This window comes from Neomonachus schauinslandi, chromosome 12 (genome assembly GCF_002201575.2).
Source record: "Neomonachus schauinslandi chromosome 12, ASM220157v2, whole genome shotgun sequence".
NCBI classification, from domain to species: domain Eukaryota; kingdom Metazoa; phylum Chordata; class Mammalia; order Carnivora; family Phocidae; genus Neomonachus; species Neomonachus schauinslandi.
The window spans coordinates 18872509-18899888 of NC_058414.1; the positions used below are offsets into that span (position 1 = coordinate 18872509).

At 41.5% G+C, this 27380-nt stretch overlaps 1 protein-coding gene across 6 annotated transcripts in view; it reads left to right on the forward strand.

The window, feature by feature from the left end:
• Positions 1-27380, forward strand: part of SRPK2 (SRSF protein kinase 2) — a 248551-nt gene that overhangs the window by 158550 nt on the left and 62621 nt on the right. For 5 of the 6 annotated variants that reach the window (XM_044920163.1, XM_021682927.2, XM_044920164.1 and 2 more), the window contains one exon: positions 12290-12441. The exons of the other annotated variant lie outside the window; for it this stretch is intronic. In XM_044920163.1, coding sequence (XP_044776098.1) covers positions 12290-12441 — 152 coding nt within the window. The remainder of the gene's footprint in view (positions 1-12289; positions 12442-27380) is intronic. 6 annotated transcript variants of the gene reach the window in all.

Consider the following 27380-nt stretch of genomic DNA (forward strand, 5'->3'; position numbering starts at 1 on the left):
CAGAATCTCTTGTTTCCTTGGAAATTGTTTTTCTCATGGCTTCTTCAGGTATCCACCAGTCTCTGAGAATGGCCACTGCTACAAGAATAGTATTTATGTGCTTTAACATCTTTGAAGAACTGTATATACAATTCCTACAGTAAGGTTGGTATTAGAGCTAATTGAAACAACTGCCTTCAAAAAAAAAAAAACTGCCTTCAGAAATAAAGCTGTTTATTTAAAATTTAAGAAAATGGATGAATGAAACTATGAAGTTTCAGAGAGGCAGAATGTATTGGAGAGGACCAATAAATCTTCAGGTGATCAAAATTCTTTGCCAGCAATTGTGAATTTTTTCCCCTCTGAGGGATAATCATTTTTAATATGGGAACAGTTTTGATATGTGTGGAAACTAGTATGTAAAGCCCATTGTGTGGAACCCTACCTAGCTCACAAGGTCTTCGAGGACTGGGCTTACCTTTGTACTTGTCAAAAAAGACCTAGTTAGAGTAAGTCATGTGTTAATGGAGAAGATTTATTAAGCAATTTGCTTACTCGTTAAATTTTAAAAATTCATGTTGGACATCATTCTCTTCAAAGATGATTATAACAGCACTACAGCCCCTTTCTCTGTCTTATTGTCTTGTAGAAATATGTGATCATTAACAACAGAGATCCTGGTGAAACTTTCCTAAATTTCTTAACTAATCTTGACTATGAAATACAAGGGTTTAGAAGCAGAGGGGTTAAGAGGTGGGACTGATTCTGCCCTTTGCATTAGGACAGTCACAGATGAACAGAGAGGGCCAGAGACCCGCTAACAGTGTTATGGGAGATGCATCAGGGTATACGTCTTAGTCACAACTGGAGCCTGGAGGACACGGGTTCACTGTCACCACACAGTCGGTGGGTAGGGAGGGGAGGATGCACTTTTATAGACTGCCTACCACCACATGCATAGTCACCATCCCAGCTGATTTATGTATCACCTCTTTCAGTTATCACCACACTCTGACTTTCCTTCGAGGCCCAGAGAACTTGTCACTGGCTTGAGTTCTTGTGGATTTTTAAGTGATAGAACTAGTATTCAAGCCTGACCACAGCCTTTCTACCGGAAAGCTGCATGGCATTTGGACTTTGACCTTTATCCTAACTCTCTGGTTCTAAATTAGAATTCTTTAGTAAATTCTCCCTTGGTGAACTGGAGGGAAAGGGGTGTCATAGGTGTGAACTACTTTCCCAGCATCTAGTTTCTCTTTCCTTATTTTCCTTTCCTGTCTTTATAAGTTAATACTTTATTTCAGTAGGCATGCCATGGTACCAAATTGAAAAAGTATGAAAGGAGGATAAGGAATTTTGGAAAAGTTAGTTCCTTTCCCTGATCAGCAGTCATTGAGTTCATTTCCCTGCAGAGAGCCATGACTGTTAGTCTCTTGTTGCTCCATCCAGAGATATTAACACGAGGCACATGCTTCTTGACTCTGTAAAACACATGGTGCTTGCCTTATACAAATGCTCTGCACCTTTGTGTTTATCAGTGGCATATCCTCCCTATTAGTATACAGAGAACTGCCTCATTATTTTTGTGTATTGGAGAGGACCAATAAATCCTCTAAGGATTTAGAGGACCAAAAACGCCTTTATTGAGAGAGAATTCACCTACTATAAAATTTACCCATTTAAGATGTACAATTCAAAGGTTTTCCAGTACACTTAGAGTTTGGCAACCCATCACCAACCACTTAATTTTAGAACATTTTCATCACCCTCGAAAGAAACTCTTACACTTGAGTAGTCATCCCCATTTCCTCCCATCCCCATAAGTAGCTATTGATCTTCTGTCTATTCTGGGAATTATGTAGAAATGGAATCAGTCACCATGATCTCTACTGACTGGCTTCTTTGATTTACCATAATGTTTTCAAAAATAATTTACGTTATAGCCTCTATAAGTACTTCATTCCTTTTGATTGTTTTATTGCTGTTAACGGACATTTGGGTTGTTGTTCCTTTTGGCTATTATGAGTAATGATGCACTGAACATTTATTTACAAGTTATTGTTTTGACATATGTTTTAGTTTCTCTTTGTTGTTATATACCTAATAGTGGAATTGCTGGGTCATATGGTAACTCTCTTCAACATTTTGAGAAATTACCTCCAGTTTTTCAAATGTTTTCAAAATGGTTGCACCATTTTCCTTTCTCCTAAGCGGTGTATGAGGGTCAATGTCAGCACATCCTTGCCATCATATGCTATTATCTGTCCTGTTGATTATTATTGATTTGTGATTATTATCCTAGTAGTTGTGAAGTGGTATCTCATTGTGGTTTTGATATTCATTTTTCTAATGGTGGATGATGAATTTCTAGAGATTTATATAGTTTTAGATCTTAACATCTAGGTCTTTGACCTATTACGAGGTTTTTTTTTGTATGACATGAGTTAGGAGTCTTCCTTTATTTTCCACATGGATATTCGGTTGTCCCATCACTTTGCTGGGACTACCCTTGTTCAAAAGACTACCCTTGTTGAAAGATCCGTTGACTGGAATATGATGGTTTATTTCTGGACCCTCAATTCCCATTGATCTGTATGTCCATCCTTATGTCCGTACCACGCTGTCTTGATTACTGTACCTTTGTAATGAGTTTTGAAATAAAGAAGTGTGAGTCTTCCAATTTTTGTTCTTTTTCAAGATTGTTTTGGCTATTCTCGGCCCTTGTGTTTCCATATGAATTTTAGGAATGGCTTGTCAATTTCCGCAAATAAGCTAGCTATTATTTTGCTAGTGATTGAATTGAATGTGTAGATCATTTTGGGGCATATTGTCATCTTAACAGTATTAAATCTCCAGTCCATGAATATGGGATGTCTTTCTGTTTATTTAGGTCTTCTTTAAATTCTTTCAATAATGTGTTTTAGGGGCGCCTGGGTGGCTCAGTCGTTGGGCGTCTGCCTTCGGCTCAGGTCATGATCCCACGGTCCTGGGATCGAGTCCCACATCGGGCTCCCTGCTCCATGGGAAGCCTGCTTCTCCCTCTCCCGCTCCCCCTGCTTGTGTTCCCTCTCTCGCTGCGTCTCTCTCTGTCAAATAAATAAAAAATCTTTAAAAAAAAAAAAAAAATAATGTGTTTTAGTTTTTACTGTAGAAGTTTTGACATCATTTTGTTAAATTTATTCCTAAGTACTTTATTCTGTTAGATGCTCTTGTGGATGGACTTTTCTTAATCTCATTTATCTCATTCTTTCTGGCAGAGTTGTGTTGTATGTGTGCCATAATCTATCAGGCGTTATTAATAAGTCCTCTCTTGATGCACATTTGGGTTCTACTATATTGCTGTTTGCAGACATTGAGACTGTATCAGTAAGATGAATTCCAGTTAAGGAGGTGTGCTGAGCCAAAGGGTATTTAGACACTGGAATCATCTGTCAAATTTAAAATGAATATACACTCCATGTTTATAATTTTACAGCTTATTTTTTAAACTTCTAGTAATGGGCTGTATAGAAAAATATTCCAAATTCTTTTAGTTGATATTATTTATTTATTAAAAATAATGATATGCTGGAAGTAGTTCATGCTGTTAGAATATTGCCTATAGCAGTGTTGTCCAATAGAACTTTCTGTGGTGATGGAAATGTTCTGGATCTGCACTGCCTAATACCATAGCCACCTGTTGTATGTGGCTGTTGAGTGCTTGAAATGAGGCTAGAGTGATTAAGAACTGAATTTTAAATTTTATTCAGTTTCAATTAATTTGGCTAGTGGCTATTGAATTGTATAATTACAGTTGATTTTAGATTTAAAACTTGTAGGTAGAGGCTTGCAGAAGCCTTGTCCAAAGTGGTACATGTTGCATTATTTACTGAATAGCAATGAGGCAATCATGAGTGGTTATAGTAAGTTTCATCAACATATAGGTCTCAGTGAACAGTTCTTTATTTGTAGCAATTTATCCTGTAACCATCTGACTTTATTGCCTACAGACAGAGCTTTTAGATAGAAGCACATACGGGTCCTAGGTTTGCTAGTTCTTTTTTCTTTTTCTTTTTTAGTGTATAGGTCATCCTAATGTAAAAGGTAGGCTTACATGAGGTTTTTCTACATGCATATTCTTTGAAATCTGTATGTAAAATATATGGATCTATATTGGTAATTATAGTATGGGTCATTGCTGTGGATTTTAAGCTGGTGCCTTCATAAGCTTGTCCTCTGAACTAGGCTCTGCCCTGGGCCCTTTCATTCATCATTTCTCCTTGGCATTCTCACGTGCTTTGGAAAAGGCTGTAGCTACCAGCTGCTTGCTTATGACCTCTACTTCTATTTATAGCCCAAACCTTTATTTTTTAGCTGGAGATTTTATATACCAAGCAATCAACTGTATTCCTACACTGCTGGGTGTCCCATATGCCTCTCAAACTGAGATGAACTAAAAGGAAAGGACGTTTTCTCTGGAAGCCCTTCCTCCTCCTCCTGGCTCTGTTCTCTACCCAAATTAATGGTAATGCTATCTTACTACCAGAAATCTAGGAGGCAAAGACCCACCTCCAGCAATTAAATTACCAAGTTCTGAGTTCATGTTTTTATCCTCTCTTCTCTACCCATTCCACACATACCAGTTCCGTATGTTCTTGTCAGAAAGCAAATCTCTTACATTTCAATGGCTCCTACTTGCTGTAAGGGTAGAGCCCAGGCTCCTTAGAACATGCTGTGGGTCATTCCTCTGTGAGCTGATTATGGCAGAACCTCTTGCCTGTCTCCAGCCATGCCACTGCAAAGGCTCTTTTAGGCCTTTTTGCTTCTGGTCACCTTGTGTCCTGGGCCTTGGGCCTCCATCTGTCTGCTACCCCCACCCTCCACGCTTTGTTCTGTTCAGTCTGTTAAGATCACTCCCAGCATGTAGATGTTTCTGCCATTTCCCCCTCCATGAGAATACCTGGAGAGCATTGCTTGTGTTCATGTATTCATGTTGACATGCATTTCACCTCTCCTTGCTAAACTGTGCATCCCTCAGTGCTGGGCTCCTGGGAGACCTTTGCTGGGATGTGTTAGCACTCTTCTATTTGTGGGATTGGTGGATGTCTTTTTACATGCCTCTGAACTCTGGCTTAAACTTTTCTGCCAGTCTTTCTTTTTCCATTTCAGTAGTAATATTTCTCCCAGGTCCCACTAATGTTTTATAAAATATTCACAGTACCAGTAACTTAAGAAGTATGTAGCCCTGATATATGTTGTTAGGTGATCGAACTGTTAACTCCTTTCTTGTCTAAGATGTTAATAAGTTGGGAGGCAGGTCTATTTACTTCTTCACCAACTTTTAGGTGGCTGTGTTCCATATTCTAGAAAACAATGTAGTCTTAGAAAATAAGTCTAAATGTCTTTATGATTGTTTCTGTTAGAATTTGGAGCATACGTTTTTTGCTTTTTTTGTTTTTATTTGTTTTTTACCTGCCTATGCCCAAAAAAGAATTTGGCTTCCATTCTTGAATACCCAGCTTCTTAATTCCTCTGGCCATTTTAATTATTTAAAAAAACCCAGACCTCACTGTTGAGGCCAAAATCTGATAAATTAACATGAACTGCTCTATTACGTACTAAGAACTTACTTGGCAGCTGTATTCATTTTCTATTGCTGTGTAACAAATTACCACACACTTAGCAGCCTAAAACAATACCCATTTAGTAGCTCATAGTCCTCTAGGTCAGAAATTAGGGCTGCACAGCATGGCTGGATTCTCACTGGACTGAAATCAAGCTGTTGGCCAAGACTGCGGTTCTCTGTTGGAGCTCAGAGCACTTTTCCAAGATCATTCGTCATTGGCAGAACTCATTTCCTTGCATTGAATTCCTTGTTAGTCCTTCTAGCTGTTGGCTGGGCACTGTGCTCACTCCCAGAGGTCGCTAGAAATTCCTTGCTCTGTGGCCCCGGTGGGTAGTTCACAGCATGGATGTTTGTTTTCTTCTTGGCCAGCTGGAGTACGACTCTTTGACTTCTGTGACCAGCCACAGAAAGCCCTCTCCTTTTAAAAGGCTCATGTAATTAGGTCAAGCCCACCCAGCATAGCTGCCCAGTTGCCATGTAACATAATATCTTAAGAGTGGTGTCTTATTCACAGGATCTACCCACATTCAGAGCAATAGGGATTTCTGCAAGGGTGAGGGTCACTGGGGCTCAGTTTTAGAAGTTGGCCTACCACAGCAGACACTTAACATTCAGGTTTGATTTACACAAAGTTTGGAAGTTTTTTCATTAGGGAAGACTTACACATGAAATTGTTATGGGTTTTTTTTTCAATTAGCTGTGCAGCTTTACCCAGTGTTATAGCAAGGCTTTTTGGATAAACTTTTGAGAGAAAGTATGTATTGATTAGTTCTGTCCTTAAGCAGAAATGGCAGATTGCATATTTCTCTGGCTGTTTACCATCAAGAATGAGAGAGTTGGAGGGAGGGAGGGAAGGAGTGAGTTTTAGATCAGGTGGTGGACATAGGGGGGAAAGAAAACAAAATTTGGCTTTATATGAATGTTCTAGGAGAAGTTCATTTTGAACTTTTTTTTAATATTTTGGTTAAAGTGAATGAATTAATTTCTTAAAATTAGTGTCACTTGCCATTTAGATTGATAATAAAGGAAAGGACTTCTTTTTCTGCCAAATGTGAAGTTTACTTGTCCTTTTCTCTGCTCAAAAGAAATAGCAGCTAGAAGGAAGTCGGGACTCCCGTCCGGTTGCCATGACAATGTGGGGCCTATGACGTGGGCATTTTGCTAGGGTTCACTTTTCCTCCCTTGTGGGGCAGAGCAAATGTACATGAAAAATACAATATGCAGTAGATAAGCATGGTAAAATCATCTTAGTATTATAATACTTAAGGAAGATAGTTTGTTTTTTAAACTGCATTTTTTGATCATCCTATTTGGAGTGGTGAGAATATTTAGGTGTCCTTTGTAGGGAAAAATGAATATAATTCTTTGTGAAAAATATAGATGAGTTGGAATTTTGTTTCTAAATTTTTTATTCTAGTCGCTGGGGGGGGGTGCCTTGTTTATGTTATATGAGAACATGTTCTTTAAATTAGTTTACAGAACTACATACTACTTTTCATTGTAAATGTGGCTGGGCAGTTGTTAAGGAGACCATGTGTACAGATTTTCTAAATCTAAATGTAGGTATTTCTAATTTTTCTTTTTTTTTTTAAAGATTTTATTTATTTATTTTTTAAAGATTTTATTTATTTATTTGAGAGAGAGAATGAGATAGAGAGAGAGCATGAGAGGGGGGAGGGTCAGAGAGAGAAGCAGACTCCCTGCTGAGCAGGGAGCCCGACGTGGGACTCCATCCCGGGACTCCAGGATCATGACCTGAGCCGAAGGCAGTCGCTTAACCAACTGAGCCACCCAGGCGCCCTCTAATTTTAGGCGTATATTTTCTAAAGTAGACATTAAAAGATATAGTTGTGTGTGTGTGTGTGTGTGTGTGTATGCTTTTGCTTTTTTTTTTTTTTTTTTAAAAACAGCTTTTTGAAGCTGCTCCATACCTGTTAACAGTTAATCCCCATTCCCCTTCCTTTTCTCTTTCCCCTACAGCCAGCCTTCAGCAGCCACTAATTTACTCTCTTCTCTATACATTTGCCTGGTCTGGACATGTTTATGTCAAATGGAATCCTATACCATGATCTTTGATGGCTGGTATTTTTCGTTTAGGATAATGTTTTCGGGGTCACCCTGGTATTTTTCATTTAGGATAATGTTTTCGGGGTCACCCATGTGGTAGCATATGTCAGTACTTCATTTCTTTTTATTGCTTAATAATATTACCACATTAGTGCACATTTTTTGTCTATTATGAATAATGCTGCTATGAATATTTTTGCACAAGACTGTGTTGGGGACATGTGTTTTCATTTCTTTTGGTATATACCTGGAAGTGGAATTGTTGGGTTTATGATAACTCTAAATTCAACCTTTGTAGGAACTGCCAGACTACAAAGCAGCTGGGCCATGTAACACTCGTGCTGCAAATTCAGGGTTCTAATTTCTTCAGGCTCCACAATACTTGTTATTGTCTGTTTTGTTTTGTTTGTTTATTTTTGAATTTTACCCATCCTATTGGGTATGAAGCGTATCTCATTGTGGTTTTGATTTTCATTTCCCAAACAACTAGTGATGTTGAGCATCTTTTCATGTGCTTATTGGTCATTTACAGGTCGTCTTTGGAAAATGTCTGTTCTAATCTTCCTGTTTTTAAGTTGGTTTGTCTTTTTATTGTCAAGGTTTTTTTGTCAAGGCAGGTGCATAACGACTGAGCCACCAGGTGCCCCTGCTTCTAGTAATTATATGAAATAACTTCTTGATAGTTTTCATTGGGACTGATGAAAAGATTTTTTTAAAAAATCTGTTGATATATTTCATGAGTATGTATTTGGTGATACCAGCTGCTATCTCTGGATCTGTTAAATAGTTGAGATTTAACCAGGCTTTGTAATACTGTAGAAGCCACGAGAAACCACTGTGAAGAAGGCAGCCTTAAAGATGGTGTGGCTTGGTCCATACAGCTGCCCTAAGGCAAATTTACTTGTGTTTCTCCTGTGTGGAGGCAGTAACAAGGATGGATGGGATGAAACAGAATCATGATTGGGCCTCTAACATTGTTCTGAGCCTTACTGTGATGAGTGATTTAATAGTTGGTGATAATTGATGTGAGGCAAAAAAAATCACAGGGTGCCTGGGTGGCTCCGTCAGTTGAGCATCTGCCTTCCGCTCAGGTCATGATCCCGGCGTCCTGGGATGGAGCCCCATGTCGGGCTCCGCAGGGAGCCTGTTTCTCCCTCTGCTCCTCCTCATACTCGTTTTTTTCTCTCTCTCTCTCAAATAAATAAATAAAATCTTAAAAAAGGAAAGAAAAGAAAAATCCGCAGTCATTGGGTGACCAGGAATCTGTCCTCTGGTGTTGGTGCTCTGAAGGGTCTAGAGTAGTGCTGTCCTGGAGAAATACCATGTGATCCTCATTTGTAATTCAAAGTGTTCTAGTAGCCATATTTAAAAAAAGTAAAAAGAATCAAGTGAGTTTAATTTTAATAATATAGTTCATTATATCCCAGGCATTATTGTTTTAACATGTGATAAATATAAAATTATTAATAAAATATTTTACATTTTCTGTATGAAATCTTGGAAATCCAGTATGTATTTTTACACTTATCTTGGTTTGGATTAGTCACGTTTCAAGAACCCGCATGTGGCCAGCGGCTACTGATTAGACAACATAGTCCTAGATGCTTTGATATGATAGCCAGTTGAAATATTACATCAACATTCCTTTATACTTCAAGGTACCCGACTCATCCCTTTAACCTGAGAGAACTGACTGGCTCTGGGGGAGCTTTCTGCCTGCCTGTTCAATGTGGTCCTCACGGGGGGGATGGGAGGTGCCTGTTCATTGAGACCAGAGGGTCTGAGATTTTGTTAAGCAATGTGGGCATCTCACCAAATGGGTAAGGAATGATTAAAAGAAATACATTGTGATGAAGGTGTTTGAACCTCTCAAATGAGAGAAAATGGGCCCATGAAAATTAGAATTTTTCTCTTCTCACAAATACAATCTACTCCATAGAGATGAAGCTAAATACAGAAAATACCGTGAGAGCAGTGGATCTCAAATGGGCTTGACTTTGTCCCCAGGGGAGTTTTGATGGTCACAGCGGGGGGGGTGGGGGGTGGGGTGGGGGTGGGGGTGGGGGATGGGATGTCACTGACATTAGTGGCTTGAGGCCAGGGCTGCTGGTAACATCCTACGGAGGACAAAACATCCCCGGCTACAGCGAATTACCCGGCCAACTGTCAGAAGTGCAGAGCACCGTGGGGCCTGCCACTGGTAGAACAAGATCCTCCAGTTCTGTTCTGTTCATTACTTGTTCCATAGTTTCTATAGGGAATAGAACACGTTTTCTTTTAAATTTGGAGAATCTCCTCGCTTATTCATATAAAATTTCTAAGGAAGAAATAGCTAACTTTCAAAGCATTTCTGATGGAGCAGATTTGTCGGCTGCGTAGGTTCTGAACGCGGCCCTGAAGAGTGAATGGGTCGCATAGCCCATTCATCTTGCTAACCTTCCCTTTCTTCTGGAGAAGCCCTGAGATGGTGTAGTCCTCTCCTGCCTCCCCTTCCTCCGACCTGTCTTTTGTCTGGGACCATTCAACTTGCAGGAAGAGCACTATGTTAGAGAAGGAGCATTTGCAAGGATGCTAGAAAAATGATCACACTTGCATAAGGTCTGTTGGATGTATTTTGTTTGTTTTGTTTTGTTTTGGGGGGGGCATTTATTTATTTATTTATTTTAAGATTTTATTTATTTATTTGACAGAGACACCGCGAGAGAGGGAACACAAGCAGGGGGAGTGGGAGAGGGAGAAGCAGGCTCTCCGCGGAGCAGGGAGCCCAATGTGGGGCTCGATCCCAGGATCCTGGAACTGTGACCTGAGCCAAAGGCAAACGCTTAATGACTGAGCCACCCAGGCACCCCATGTTGGCTATATTTTGGACGTATTTGGAGCAGTGATGTGGGTGTTTGGTTGTGACTCTTCCAGTGCTCTATCATGAACAGTGGTTAACTCAGAATGTGACCACCAGCACGCTCCTAGTGTTTGTCACCCAGAGGGCTGTAACTTTGAGTCTTCATAAATTCTAGCAAGTAGAAATCAGTACAAGTCATTTTTAGCACAGAAGCTTTCGTTAGTTCTGCCAAAGGTAGTCCTACTTGCCGGTGTTTGCCTTTAAGGACCTCCCACCCCCCAGTTCCTCACAACTGCTGGCCTTTCCTCTGCCTTTCACCCCTGCCCCCCTTAGTTGCTTGTGGCAGTTTGAGTTTTGGGGGGGCGAACCACATAAATGAACTGTAGCTAACTTAGGCTAAAGGCAATATAGTAAGGGCTATTTGGGGGATCTTAGAGGTCCGGCTTAGAAGGGGGCAGCGGACAGGGCAGCTCTGCTGGCCCTGCCTCGTACTAGCAGATGAACGTGTTCCCTGTGACTGCTGACCTGAAGGCACCAGGGCTCTCAAGTGAGCTCTGGCTGTCTGTGCCCTCGGCTGTACCACCGGGAAGAGCGGATCTGGAACCGGCCTTCCGTTGTGCAGAGGGTAGCGGCGTCTCAAAGGCTGCTTGGAGGAGGGGAGCATGAATACTGGGCAGGCCAAAGACAAGAGCACTTGTCTACCACATTGGTGCTTGTGGGATCCCCCTTGCTCCCCAGACTGGAGACCCCCTGCTCACTTATTGAAGCTTTCTCTGGGGAACATGGAGATACCTTCCGCAGGGTATCTGTACCTCCCCATTTCCTACCCACACACAGTGCTGGCCCCCTCAGGGAGAGCGGTGGTGGTCCCATTGCTAGGGCAGCTTGTAGTTTAAGGGAGAGATGTGCTTCTAGTGCCTACGTTGTGACCTTAGGTTCAAGTTTCCCCAGAAGGACGTGGTTAGAAATAGCAGTTAAATTTTATAGTTAAGTGAAAGCTTGATTTTATAGAATTGCATTATGAATGCTTTACTTATTTAAGCAAATGTATTCAGTATGCTCTTGAGTTTCTGGGTACTTGAAAGAAGGGTTATATCTGTAATCTCTCAAGCTTAAAAAAATTTTTTTTTGCATTACAGGTTTTCTTATCTTTTGTAAAAGAGCATACTTAATCATCATTGAGCCTTTATGTGACAATTAGAAATGACCATTTTGCAAACCTGGCATTAATGTATGGACTGTATCTGTGTTTGACAGTGGGTGTTCTCTTTAATTTCCAGAGGTTGATAGATAACTGAATTCCTTAATGAAAATAACTGTACATCAGCTACAGCATATATTAGCTTTTAGAAGTCATCCAGGAAACCTAACCACATTCTTAACTATTTCTATGGGATTTAATTTAAAAAAAATGGAAAATAAGTCCTTTTTTAAATTCAGGGCTGCTTTCATCTGCCTTTTTATAATCTCTGTGGGATGTGTTCTAGCTAATAAGGCTGTGTATCATGGGGGCAGGGTGAATACTCTTTCTTTTTCACTTATATTTCATAATATTGTCAGGACTTAAGAAATACTGAATCTCTGAATGAAAATGTGTCTGCAAAGTATAATTTTTCCTCCTGACCTGTATGTTGAAGCATTACTTGAATTCAGCTAAAATGACAAAGTGACATTAATCAACATTTCTTCTTAGTGTGTGACAGGCTTTATTTTTTTTCTTGCATTAAGAAACTCTTACGTGTGTCCATAATGCAAGATTGACTTCTAAGTAAACAGGAATTTTCCTTCCACTGTTGCAGGCCGGAGCCTCAGCAGAAAGCTCCCTTAGTTCCTCCACCGCCGCCGCCGCCACCGCCACCGCCTCTGCCAGACCCCACACCCCCAGAGCCCGAGGAGGAGATCCTAGGATCCGACGATGAGGAGCAGGAGGACCCTGCTGACTACTGCAAAGGTGATACACTTGCTGGGCATCAGGGCTTTGTGAGGGGGAGTGAGTGAGGCAGATTGCTTGGTCTTTATTAAATTAACCTCTTGGTGTCAGTATTGTTTTTAATTTCCAGGTCATTAAATGTAGAATGATACCCAAAAATGTAAGAGATGTCAGAAGGAAAACAATAAGAGATGGAAAATATATACAGATGTACATACATACTCTGAGTACTTTCTAGAGGATTTAAATCTACCAATAGAATTAAAGATAGTATTAAACAACCATTAAAGATAAAAACATAATAAGCCAGGGGCACCTGGGTGGCTCAGTCAGTTAAGCGGCTGCCTTCGGCTCAGGTCATGATCCCAGGGTCCTGGGATCAGCCCTGCATCAGGCTCCCTGCTCAGTGGGAAGCCTGCTTCTCCCTCTCCCACTCCCCCTGCTTCTGTTCCCTCTCTTGCTGTGTCTCTCTCTGTCAAATAAATAAATAAATAAAATATTAAAAAAAACCAAACAAACATAATAAGCCATTTAAGAAGAGCATAGAGACTTGAAGTTACCAGGCTCCTGAGGGGAGCCAATTTAACTGTTGTGCGAGACATTTGACTTTTAAGTTTTCAGACTGCTGAGACTAACAAGGAACCAGCCCTTTCTCTGTAGAGCATTGAATTACATAGTATTCATTGTCCGTGGAAAGAAAGCCTGCTCATTTGTTTACAGAAACAGACTTTTTCCTGGCATTGTGCTCAACGAAAAAGACATTCTGTGGGTTCTGTCACTGTGTGACATAGTGGATTATGTTTTTAGCTGTGATTTTGCATAAGACACAGAAATTACTTAAGTGAAGGATGCCTGGGTGGCTCAGTCGTTAAGCATCTGCCTTCGGCTCAGGTCATGATCCCAGGGTCCTGGGATCAGCCCTGCATCAGGCTCCCTGCTCAGCGGGGAGCCTGCCTCTCCCTCTGCCGCTCCCCCTGCTTGTGCTCTCTCTCTCTCTCTGACAAAGTCTTAAAAAAAATTACTCAAGTGAAGTGTTCCTGTATTGATGCTTCCTAAAGATCAAGAACATAGAGTTATACTCCTAAAAGGCAAGCATGTTGTATGATGAATATTGAGAACAATGTGATCCAGACTGTATACATTGTGTAGACTGGTCTCTGAGAATGCAGGAGAAAGGGATGTTGCTGTGTCCGTTTGACTCCTCTTTTTACTTAACTTACTCATCTGGAGTTTCACTCTCTCTAATAGAAAATTATCACAGTCCGCTAGTCTGAGTTTCTGAACATTTGATGAAATACCGATTTGCTACAGATTAAGTTAAATATAAATCAGATTCTGTACAGAATAATAATAGCAGAAGATGGATGCCTGTTCAGGCCATAGAGCATTAATGAATCTCTCGCTCTGTAGTGCCTTGTATGAACTTACTAGTGATTGCAGGCCATTCGTGTATTGGTTATGGAACATTGTACTTTTTAGTTACCTATTAAGAGGAAGAGAAAATTATGTTCTGCTGTAAAAGTTCAAGAACTGATCTTCCACTCTAACCTGATATGGGTTTCTACACATGGAATCTGTGTTTTCTTTAGAAAAAGGAAGTAGATCTTTAGCATTTTTATGAGGAGTGACTTTGCCATCTAATATGGAATATAACAGAGTCTGTGGAAAGGTGGAAAGAAGAGGTTTTATATCCTCCCTCTTACTCTGCATTTCTTGGTTCAGAAATGAAGTTGTTTGAAAAGGAGATGTGGACAGTTGTCTTTCAATTTTACTGCTTGGGCCAAAGCATTAGGTTGGTTGTGTAGGAACATTTCTTTTTAGCACATGGGCCCCACCATGCTAGAATGAGCATCCTTTGCCTCATATCTGGCTCTTAAGGATGTGGGTCAGGAGATGTAACCAATACTCTTATTTATCCCTTTACCATCTCTGTAGATCTGCACAGTGGACACCTCAGACTGAAATACAGGGCTGTGAATGGAAGATTTCACAGTCAGGGCTGATTTTAGGTAACATTTACTGAACTCTAAACATCTTAAAGAGTATTGAAGTCAGCCTCACTAAAGCATGTGAGAGATAGAAGTTTCTCTCTCTCTCTCATTCCTGACTTTGGTAAGTAACCTGTGCTTCTAGTCAGCATTACACATAACAGATGCCTTACTCTGTGAATTTTGTATATAGAGCAAAACCATTTGTCTAAGGTAACCGACGTAAATGCATTCAGAGAGTCTGTGGAACTGATTGGGAATGTCTGGGACAAGAACTGTGCCCCACCCTCACCCTCCAGCCATGAATAGAGTTTTAAGTTTTCACCATGTTGCTTATTCATCCCTGAGTTATTTAGTGTATTTTGCCCACAATCAGGTACATTCTTCTTTGTAAGTACAATGCAGCCATCGAGATCAAGAAGTTAACATTGTAATAGTTCTGCCATTATTCCTCAGACTCCATTCAGGTTTTGCCAGTTGCCAATATTGTCCTTTATATGAAACCAGTCCTTCTCAGAATTATGTTTTGTTTTCTTGTGTTAAAAAACAAAATCCAAGTGAGTAGATTTGAAGATCTAATTGGCTTTATTAAGCATTTCATGACTCAGACAACATCTGTATCCAGCAAGTGGAGATGCTCTTCGGAGTTGTGAAAAATGAGAGCTTTCTCTGGGAAAGAGGGTGATGTTCAGAGTTACTAGCAGAAGAGAAGGATTATTTCATGCCAAGACATCTTCCTTTGAGGGGGTAGAGAGAGAGCAGGTTTTTTTATCATGCAGATTACCTCACTTGCGCTTATCAGTTAACTTCTGGTTGACTTTTAAAAGGTCACATTCCTGCGGTTGGTTGAAACTGTAAGTCTTGGTTTGCCATGTTGGGGGGCAAATGACTTGTTGGGCTTGTTTTTTTTTTCTTTGTTAATACTTGTTTCTTTAATCTGGAACAGTTCCTTAGTCTTTTCTTGGCTTTCATGACTGACATTTTTGAAGATTGTAGGCCAATTATTTTGTATACTGTTTCTTAATTTGGTAAACTGTTTATTTTGTAGATTTTGTTTTGTTTTTTTTAAAGTAATCTCTATACCCAAGGTGGGGCTCCAACTCATAACCCTGAGAATAAGAGGCATGTTCTATATGTTCTACTGACTAAGCCAGCCAGGTGCCCTCCCATGCGTCTTAATTTGGAATATCAAAAAAGTGTTGTGGGGCGCCTGGGTGGCTCAGTTGGTTAGGCGTCTACCTTCGGCTTGGGTCATGATCCCAGGTTCTGGGATCAGGCGGCGGGCTCCCTGCTCACTGGGGAACCTGCTTCTCCCTCTGCCTCTGCTGCTCCCCCTGCTTGTGTTACTCTAGCTCTCTCTGTCGAGGAAATGAATAAAATCTTTAAACAAAAAATCAAGTGTTGCTCTGTGGGAAGTGTTGTCTTAGCACGTTATTTTATCAGGTAGTGCACGGTTTGGGTTTACACTGTTGCCGTTGATGTCTGTCACTTTGTTCAGGATGGTGTCTGCCAGGTAATCTGTACTGTGAAGTTACTCTTTTCCCCCTGGTAATAAATAAATATTTTGTTGAGAGTTACTTCTTTGAGACTCTAAGTATCCTGTTGTCAATGAATGTATTTCCTTCTCTCTCTCTCCTTTCTTTCTCTTCCTGTCTCCCCCCCACCCCTTCCATCCATCTCCCTATCTTGTCTGTCTTTCTCGCTATCTCACATGGACTCATTCATGGGTTTCCCTATTCCGTGAGTTCTAATCAGTTCCTCTCCTTACTTGTTTGGATGCGTGGCTTATCCCACATTTGGCCATTAGGAGTTCCTTCAGGTTGCTTCTCTGTCCTTTCAAGATGTCCTTGTCATGGGGCGCCTGGGTGGCTCAGTCGTTAAGCGTCTGCCTTCGGCTCAGGTCACGATCCCAGGGTCGTGGGATCGAGCCCCGCATTGGGCTCCCTGCCCAGTGGGGAGCCTGCTTCTCCCTCTCCCGCTCCCCGTTTGTGTTCCTTCTCTCACTGTGTCTCTGTCAAATAAATAAATAAAATCTTTAAAAAAAAAAAAAAAAAGATGTCATTGTCATTCTTGGAACACTTTCTTACTTTCAAGCATGGTAAACTGTTCCAGGCTTGTATTTTCCCTACCTGAGCCCTGGAGTCCACTCTTTCTAGGGCAGGATTTTGAAAACAAGATCTGGGCGTGGGATGTGGTTACCATTGTTGGGGTGTCCGTGCTTGTAGCTCTCTCAGCATAGGGCTAGGGGTGCACACACCTTTTATGTTTATATGTATCCTATGTTTATGCTTATGTATATATTAAAATATGTGAATTTAATGAGATATCTCTAATTGCACTCCTACTGCCAGGGGATTCAGCCCAGTTTTCTCCCTTTCCCTATTTCTGGGTTTCTTTCTTTCTTTGACAGTAAGAGGCTAGGCTCTCCTTATCCTCATTACATTTAATTATTTGATTAATTTCCTTGTACGTGATGAATCACCAGTCGCTGTCTCTGCGGTGAAGGGCATCTCTCCCCTTTGCCCTTACCTAGCCTGTACTCAGATATCCTTTGTTGCCCCACCCTGTCTAATGACTGTGGACTGAACTGTTTGGGCAGGGGGAAGGGGAGGGATGGCTTTTGCAGTTAGGGTGGGTTTTACTTAGTCTGGGGAGCTGTCTTGTGTGTCTTCTGTCCCTTCTGTTTTCTTTGACTTCATTCCTAGAGAACCTCTGCCCTACCAACCACTTCTTAGTATTCAAAGTAAAGTAGAACATCAACAACAAAACATACTACCTGTTTTATTTCTTTTTTTTTTTTTTTTAAAGATTTTATTTATTTATTTGAGACAGAAAGAATGAGAGAGAGAGAGCACATGAGAGGGGTTAGGGTCAGAGGGAGAAGCAGACTCCCCGCCGAGCAGGGAGCCCGATGCGGGACCCGATCCCGGGACTCCAGGATCATGACCTGAGCCGAAGGCAGTCGCTTAACCGACTGAGCCACCCAGGCGCCCAAATTTGACAATTCTTTAAATAAACTCTGTGCTATTTAATAACAAGTAAATATTTATAGTAAAAATATTTTTATTATCATTGCCTACCTTTTTTACAAAACGTTATGATTTTTTTTAAAAGATTTATTTATTTATTTGAGAGAGAGAGAATGAGAGAGAGCACATGAGAGGGGGGAGGGTCAGAGGGAGAAGCAGACTCCCCGCCGAGCAGGGAGCCCGACGCGGGACTCGATCCAGGGACTCCAGGATCATGACCTGAGCCGAAGGCAGTCGCCCAACCGACTGAGCCACCCAGGCGCCCATACCTGTTTTATTTCTTCACAGAAGAAATATTTGTTCACCTTAGGAAACCGGTAACATTGGGTGCGGAGTTGCAGAGTCACCTGGAATCTTAGCACCCCACAAGAACTGTGGTAAGCATCTGGGTGTCTGCCCTCCTGCATCATTCATGACCAACCAGCCTTCCTTTTGATCTCTTTACAAGTCTTTCCCCGTTGGAAACATAGGAAACCCCAGCCACTTGAGCACGAAGCTCACTATTTTAAGTTCTGATATTGCTAAAGCATTCTTCATTGCTCCTTTCTGCTTGGCTGTGCATTTTCTTTCTTCATAGCCACCTTGTTCCCACTCATCTTACTTGTTCTCCCACCAAACCCAGGAGGACCGTGGACTTTGGTGTCTGAGAGTGTTGGATTCAAAATCCGGGTTCCTAGTCCTCTGTCCTCAGACAAGCTCCTTTCCCTCCAGGCGTCAGCTTCTTCGTCTGTGATAGCATATCATCTCTCTGTGTAACATAATACACAACCACATCATACCACCTAAGATTTTGTAAGGATGAAAATGTGACAGATACACGAAGTATGTGCCATACTGCTTGGTACGTAGAAGGTGCTTAAGAAATGTGAACTTTATTTTCTTCTGTCCTGTCCTTGTTCCTTCATTCTCCTCCCGGGCTTGGTCCCGTGTGTGCTTTCCTGCTGGTCCCCTTTGTGCAGCCCCCTGGGGTGCCGGCTGCCTCACTGGGCCAGGCTTGTTGCCCTGGCCTCCGGAGAGACAGCTGTGTCACATGGCCTCTCTCTGTCTCATTTCGCTGTCACCTCTGGCCATTGTTTCGGGCGAGAACTGGAGCAGCAGGCTGGGCAGTTTGTTCGGATTCCTACTTCCAAGCCCAGGAGATAACAAGGGTCAGGCACAGGGTGAGCCAATAAACAGACACTTCCGGGACGCCCTTGTGCAATACGCGTGTGCTTCGTGAGTTTGAGCATAAAGCCTCTTCGCCAGAGTAGACCCTCGTCCTGTGGGGAGATTGCAGTGCTGGGTGGGTCTAAAGAGTGTGACTCGGTACCACCTGCCTCAGAACGGCCAGGGTGCCTGCTGGACGTTCTGGGCTGGACTGTAACTCCCGAACTGGGATCCCAGCGAGGATGACCCGGATTGGCACGTGTTTCAGAGCCTCGTCAGGCTCGGCTCAGGTACGTGCATGCCTCTGAAGCTCGGAAGCCAGCACTAAGAAGTGGCTTCCGTTCACCTCATACTAGGTGACTGAGGCGCTGTGTAAGGGGAATTAACTGCTTTGGACGACCTTGTGTCTAAACGTTTTTCCAACCCTCAGCACATATTTGCTACAAGGACTGGTCAGTGGTGACGGTAGGAACGTTGTTTTGTTAGATCATCCTGCCAGCACTGCCTGCTTGGAGGTCCTGTTTTTTGGCTCCTCTAAATCATTCTTCAATAAGTTGGCACCTTGTACAGTTTCATCGTCTGTATTATTCCTGGACACATCGATTTCAACACTTTTGTGGTCTGACTTGGTAAGTGTGTGTCATTTCCTCAGAAAGGCCTTCTTTGAACCCTTAGTCACCTCTTCATCAGGCTCCGCCCTCTGCCCCTCACAAGAGCATGTACCCCAACCTCCCACCTCCAGCAGTCGCCAGGGTGTGTAGTTACACGTTTATTTTTGTGTTCATTTGTGATCTCCTTCTCCTCAGTCTGGAAGATTCCCTGTGGTCAGGGGCTGTGTATTTTGCCAACCCCACTGCATTTGTACTCTCCACAGTGCAATAAATATTTTTGGTTGGATGAAGGAATTGTCTCTAGTGTTAAGTTACAACTAAGGGACAAACGGCACTGATGTTTCCCGTGTGTCTCAGAAGGCATGTCAAGAAGTGAAGAGGTTGACATGGCGTGAAGGGGACACAAGTCAGAATACAGATCTTTCATTTCTTCCCTAGATCTTTTTTAAATTATCCGTAATGCTCCAGAGGTCTTACTTACTGTCCACGTTTGAGTGGCATCCAGTTTGTTTCTTTTGAAGCTTCGGAATATCTTCTTCAAAACATAGGATAAACAATAGAAATATTCGCACAGTAGAAAAATGTCTGGTGACTTTCTTACACACAAATTGCCTTTCCATCTATGAAAAGTTTAGATTGGCTGAATTTTAATAACTCTCAAAATGTAATGGTGGTGGTTATACATTCTCATTGGCCTTGTCTCTCTCTACAGTCTATATGCCTTGGAGACTATTATAGCTTCAGCTTTTCTTAAAATAAACAAGCAGTACACCTTACATAGGGTTGCCTTAGAAACCAGTGTCATACAGCTTGTATTTTATAGAAGTGTAGTCTTTAATTTGCTTCCCCCCCCCCCTTTTTTTTGTATAAAAAAGATCACCTTTATTCATTCAGTTATTTCCTTATAAGCCACTAATGCTGTGCACATACTTAATCCTACCGTGGCTGCATATGTTTTTAAAATTATTTGGCTTACCTGAAGCCTTAAAAAGAAACTCTGCTTATCTGTGTGACCAAGTAATAGGTGCTCCTGAATTAATTACAGAAGGCCTCATTTCATTTCTTTCGTGGGGACTGAGGAGATTCTGACACCTGATAGGCCTGCTGGTGCTGCCGGTTACCACTGACGAGGGTATCGATCACTAAGTGTTAGTTAGCATGATGGTTCAATTCTTTGAGGCTTACTCCGTGTGAAGTGTTGTGTGTGTTTTACTTCAGGGACTGTGAAGGTGAATTGGAAACGAGCCCCCACTCTCCAGGAGTTCGTGGGCTCGTGACTTTGCCACTGGAGTAAATAGAAGCCAGTCAGTGCCAGAGCCTTCTCTGGTCTTGCCTTCGCAGTCCATCCCTGGTACCTCATAGAATAATGTAGTGCCTGAAGAGACCACATCGAGAAACTACTTAAATAGCCTTTTTCACCTTTATTGTGTGGGTAATAATTATAAGAGGGAAAAAAGGGAAGATTGGTGAGAGCTTTTAGAGGATTGACGGATTTGGTTAGAGGTAAAAGACTTCCTAGAAAATGTAAAGGGGGCCTTGCTGCTGGAGAATTATTGGACTTTATTGATGGCACAGGACACTACTCTGACTCAGCCCCGGAAGCTGGGACCAGTGTTTCTGGGAAGTGCTGAGGGCCCTTATTTTCCTAGCCCACAGCAAGCAAAAAGCTGATGTGTAGATTAGGTTGAAGAGGAGTTTGGGAGCACCATGTAGAGGACGAAGATGAGGATAAGCAATTTGTACATGAAGTAAATTAAAACACCAGTTAGTAAGATATGTATTGGAAAAAAAAAAAAAAAAACTTGAAGGAACACAGAATAGTTCGTGTGTGTAAATGTAGCTTTCTTGGGATTTTTGCACATAGGTCATTTATTATATCACAAGTATCATGCAGATATTTGTTATCCTCAACATTACTTAGGCATTTTATTTCTCTTTCTTGCTTCCTTGCTCCCTGCTTAAGGTTGAATAGAAGTGGTAAGAGTGGACATCGTTGATTGTTTCTGATCTTATGGTAAATGTGTAGATAGATATTTTTTAGCTCTCTTTACAGGTTGTAATGGATCATAGATATAAATGTAAAGCTAAAAGTGTAAAGCTTATAAAAAGAAAAAAAAGTAGGTTATCTTCACAAACTTGCAGTAAGGGAAAATTTCTTAGCGAGTATGCAAGAAGTATTAACTACAAAATAAAAATTAATGAATTTGATTTCATCAAAATGAAAAATATTTACAGATTTAAAGGCACTTTTAAAAATGAGAAGACCAGCCTCAGACTAGGAAAAAATATTGGTTACATAGCTAGCTGACAAAGAACGTGACCAGGAGAGCGAACATAGGAAGTTTGGAGAAATATTCTTCATATTGATTAGGATGTATACATTTGTCAAATATCAGGGAATTGTGTACATAAGATGTTTGACTTCCATTGTATGTAAATTTTACCTCTATTTATTTATTTTTATTTATTTATTTTAAAAAATGTATTCATCAGAGAGAGAGCGCACGAGCAGGGGGAGCGGAAGGCAGAGGGAGAAGCAGGCTCCCCGCTGAGCAAGGAGCCCGATGTGGGGCTTTATCCCAGGACCTGGGATCATGACCTGAGCCGAAGGCAGACGCTTAACTGACTGAGCCACCCAGGCATCCCAATTTTACCTCAATTTAAGAAATGGTTGCCATACCTAGTTATATGTGGATTATAGGATTTCTCGTGTGTGTGTGTGTTTTACCTCTTTGTCTTAATTTTTCTTGGTTTTCTGTACTAAGCATTTCTTTGTAAATAAAAAAAAAAAGTTTAAAAAAAACCCTGTATGGGTTGCCTGGGTGGCTCAGTCCTTAAGCGTTTGCCTTCAGCTCAGGTCATGATCCCAGGATCCTGGGATCGAGCCCCGTATCGGGCTCCCTGCTCTGCGGGAAGCCTGCTTCTCCCTCCCCTGCTTGTGTTCCCACTCTCGCTGTCTCGCTCTGTCTCTCTCTGTCAAATAAATAAATAAAATCTTTAAAAAAATAATAATAAAAATAAAATTAAAAAATAAAAAAAAAACCCTATCACTGAGGAACCATTGTAGATTTTGCACAGAGGATGGCTCTATTTAAGAAAGATTAATTTGTAAATCTTGACTGATTAGAGAGAGAAGATAGCTAATGGAGAGGTCAAAAAAGCAAGCAGCACTTCGGAGGAAGCATTTCTATCTTTGACAAAAGACTGAATATAGAGGACCGTGATGAAAACCCTTCCAAGTCTTGAACTGTGGGGCGCCTGGAAGAGCAGCAGTGCATTCTGGGCATCATTTTTTTTTTTTAAAGGACTCTGTGAATTTTGAATCTGCTTGCCATCTCTTCTTTGTTAAGATGTTATTTGGCTCTTAAAGAACTCAGAGCCAAATGCACAGCCCTCCTGTTGACAAGTGAGCAAGAATTTCCAGCATTGCATTCTGTGTCCTAACGTCACTGCAGCATTATTCTCTTTTCTTTTTTTCTGGGCTATTTTTTCTCTGCCCCAATTTCCTTCTAATTTTGTATCTTTTATTGTGGTTTTATGAACTGCCTCAATTCCTTATTGGAAAGAAGTGGATTTGGCACTATTAACAGGAACAGTGAAATCACAGTTGGTCTGGGTAAATTTTGAGTTTGACTTTATTCATTTAGTTTAAAGAAACTGGCATAGATATCAAAAAGACAGCTAGAAATACGAATCTGGGGCTCGAAGAGCAGCTAGCAAATGGTGTAGTAAAGGATGTAACACTGCCCAGGGGTGCCTGGGTGGCTCAGTTGGTTAAGCGTCCGAGTCTTGATTTAACTCCACTGGAAGAGGACACCTGGATGTTCTGCATTTGGGACCCTCAGATCCTGCCTCACACTTCCTTTGATTGACTGTAATCTGTGGCCCTTATGTTTATAGTACAATGTAATCATGAGTATAACAGCTTTCCGGGAGTTCTGTGTGTTCTTCTTACAGATTAACTATTGCAGCTGAGCTTGAGTTTGGAACCTGCAAACTTGGCAGTTGGTGTCAGCGGTGAGGTCTTTCGGACTCCTCAGCTCTGCAGTTCTGTGAGAAGTGGAGGTGTTCTCGTAGACTCTTCCCAAACCTTACACAAGTAGTACAGATTTGGTAGGAAAACAAATCATTTAAGAGGTGTTAAATTAATAAAAAAGATGCAGGAAGGCTGTTACTGACAGGCCTTTGGGAGATCCAATGGAATACAGGAGGAGGAAGAACAGGTTGCAAGAAACAGAGCAGTCAGGGAGTTAGGAGAGCAGCCAGAGACTGGGGTTCAGCTTGACATGGAGCAGATCGAGGAACTAAGCAGACAGCAGCTCTGTTCGTCTCTGTGAAAAATTCCTGTACATATTCAGTTGTGTAACTGGAATTTTCCATTTTTTGGTGTAGAGGGTTCTTAGTTGCCTTCTAAGTGTCCGTGGTTCTTGTCCCTACCTGTCAGCCCCCTGCATCATTGGCCCTTTTTTGGGTCTGCACGTCCCCAGAGGTGGGCGGCATGGGGCTGGGCCCGAGCCACCACGTGCTGTCTGCCATGGGCTTTCTCCCCGCTCCTCGCTGCCCTGGGTGCCGCCGGTACCCACTGTGGGATTGCTTTTGGCCTTGCTGCCGGGGCTGTCCCCCTGTGCTCGGTGCCAGAGCAGTATGGGGTGGCTCAGCCGGGGTCTGTACAGCACTCACTGCCTGCGCCACTGTGCTCCCCACCTCCCCCCCAGGCCCTTTGTGCAGACACATAGGCCCCTCCCTGCTGGCCTGCTTCTCTGTCCCATCCTCTCCCAATCTGCTTCCCAACTCACGTGGGAACGTAACTTCCTTTACCTTCCTTCTTTGGCCCCAAACTGATATATTCTGGCTCTTTGGGGCTGTCTACCAGTTCTCTCAGTGGGCCCCAAGCATGTTGGATTCTTATTTGGGACCTAAATTAGGATTTTAAGAACATTGACAAACAGAACCTAGTAATGAGACAAGTTTTAGAATAATTTGTTTTCTCTCTTTTTTCAAATTTATTTTTACTAAGATATAATTGACAGTACAGCATTATGTAAGTGTAAGATGTACATTGTGTAAGTGAAGGTGTTGACTTGATACGTTGATATACTGTACTATGATTACTACCTTTTTTTTAAAAAAAAAGATTTTATTTATTTATTTGACAGAGAGAGAGAGAGAGCACAAGTAGGCAGAGTGGCAGGCAGAGGGAGAGGGAGAAGCAGGCTCTCTGCTGAGCAGGGAGCCAGACGTGGGGCTCGATCCCAGGACTCCAGGATCATGACATGAGCCAAAGGCAGCCGCTTAACTGACTGAGCCACCCAGGCGCCCCCTATGATTACTACCTTAGCGTTGGATAACACTTCTATCATTTCACATAATTATCATTTCCTTTTTGTAGTGGGAATGATTATAATCTAGTCTCTTAGCAACTTTGAAGTTTACAATAGAGTTGCCGGTTTTTTTTATTTCTCTCTCGCAGCTAGTATAAAAAAGAACTGTATTATTAAGAGTTCCTAGTCCAGATCCCTCTCCTTCTTAGCGTTATTGATATTCTGGATTGGTAGAATGGATTGGGTAGAGTGATTTTCCTATTTATCTGTACTGGATCCTGTTTCAACCTAGAATTGAAAAGATTGAAATGAAGTAAAGGAGTTTTAGATTTTGTTGAAGGTTTGTGGTTTTTTTTTTTTTTTCTATTTTGTATTGACTAGCAGTACTAGAAAACTTGCTGGGTTTTTTTTTTTTCCCCTCATACAGTTTCCTGTATTGATTACAATAGCTCCCCCACCCCAATCCACTAGGGTTATGTTCCTGGACCCCCATGAATGCCTGAAGCTGCAGGTAGTAGCAAACCCTATATATACATGTTTTTTCCTTTACATACATGCTTGTGATGAATTTTCAGTTATAAATAAATCAGGCACAGTAAAGAGATTAACAAGAACAATAATAAAATAGAACAATTATACTGTAATAAAAGTTATGTGGTCTCTCTCTCTCTCTCTTTCACTCCCTCTCTCTCTCTCTCTCAAATGTCTTATTGTTCTGTACTCATCCTTCTTGTTTTTGTGGCGATGCGAGATGAAAAAATGCCTGCCATGGGGCGCCTGGGTGGCTCAGTCGTTAAGCGTCTGCCTTCGGCTCAGGTCATAATCCCAGGGTCCTGGGATCGAGCCCCGCGTCGGGCTCCCTGCTCAGTGGGGAGTCTGCCTCTCTCTCCCTCTGCTTCTCCCTGTGCTTGTGCTCTCTCAGTGTCAAATAAATAAATAAATAAATAAATAAAATCTTAAAAAAAAAAAGAAATGCCTACTAGATGAGGTGAAGTGAGGGGAATGACCTAGGCATTGTGACCTCGTGTCAGGCTACTTTTGATCTTCTGGTGAATGCTAGGAGGAGGATCATCTGCTTCTAGACTGCAGTTGACCATGCTAATTGAAACTACTAGAAAGGGGGGAATACTTTACATAAAATTTACCACTTTAAAGGCTACAAATCATTGGTTTTCAGTATATTTACAGATTGGGCAACTGTTAGCACTAATTCCATAAAAGTTTCATCACCCCAAAAACGAAATATGTTCATTAGCAGTCCTCATCCCCATTCTTCCCAGTCCTTGGCAACCACTAATCCACTTTCTTTTTTCTGTGGATTTGCTTATTCTGGACATTTCATATAAATAGAGTCCTATAGTATGTAGTCTTTCGTAGCTGGCATACTTAGCATCTTTTTAACTTTGATCCATGTTATAGCATATATTATTACTTTATACCTTTTTATACTATAATCTGTGGTTGGGATATATTACATTTTGTTTGTCCATTTATCAGTTGATTTACATTTGGTTTCTATTTTTGGGGCTATTAAGAATATGCTACTCTGGGGCGCCTGGGTGGCTCAGTTGGTTAAGCAACTGCCTTCGGCTCAGGTCCTGATCCCGGAGTCCCGGGATCGAGTCCCGCATCGGGCTCCCTGCTCAGCGGGGGGTCTGCTTCTCCCTCTGACCCTCCCCCCTCTCATGTGCTCTCTTTCTCTCATTCTCTCTCTCAAATAAATAAATAAAATCTTTAAAAAAAAAGAATATGCTACTCTGTGTATGCGTGTAGTTTGTGTATATATGTGTGCGTGTGTGTGTAGTGTGTATTTGTATATGAGTTTTTAAGTGGGCATGTTTTCATTTTCTTGGGTATGCCTAGGAGTGGAATTGTCGTTGGGTCATATTGTAACTCCATGTTTAAATATCTTGAGGAATTGTCAGACTATTTTTCTGAAGAAGCTGCATATCACTATATATTCCCACCAGCGGTATATGAGGGTTACAGTTTTTCTACGTCCTTGCCAATACTTTATTTTTTAATTTTTATTTTTTTTAAAGATTTTATTTATTTATTTGAGAGAGAGAGACTGAGAGAGAGAGCACATGAGAGGGGGGAGGGTTGGGAGGGTCAGAGGGAGAAGCAGACTCCCTGCCGAGCAGGGAGCCCGATGTGGGACTCGATCCAGGGACTCCAGGATCATGACCTGAGCCGAAGGCAGTCGCTTAACCAAATGAGCCACCCAGGCGCCCTCCTTGCCAATACTTATTCTTTTTTAGGCATGCTAGTGGTACTGAAGTGGAATCTCATTGTGATTTTGATATTGATTTTTTTTTTTTTAAAGATTTTATTTTTAAGTAATCTCTGCTCCCAACATGGGGCTCGAACTTACAACCCTGAGATCAAGAACTCAGAAGAGTTCTTCTGAGCGAGCCAGGGGCCCCTGATTTTTATTTTCTAAATGACTGTTGATGTTGATCATCCTTTGATATGCTTATTGGCCATTTACATATCTTCTTTGGAGTTGCTATTTATGTGTGTGTGTGCATGTACTCAGATAAACATGCTCTTGTTCCTGAGGCCGTCGCTCATAATAACACATGTTCTCATTATGAGGGTCTGTGAGAATTTTCCTCCACACTCAGTACATGGGAAACCATACTGCTACCCTCTCCTAATTTATTATTAATGATTTTAGCACTGTTGTGATGCCCCCATTTCCTTGTTGGCTTTTGATGTTAAGACCTGAGGTTCATCATACCTACGGTTGTAAGTGACCGTACATACATATTCCTATATAGTTCTTTCTTTCTTTCTTTCTTTCTTTCTTTCTTTCTTCCTTTCTTTCCTTTCTTTCCTTTCTTTCCTTTCTTTCCTTTCTTT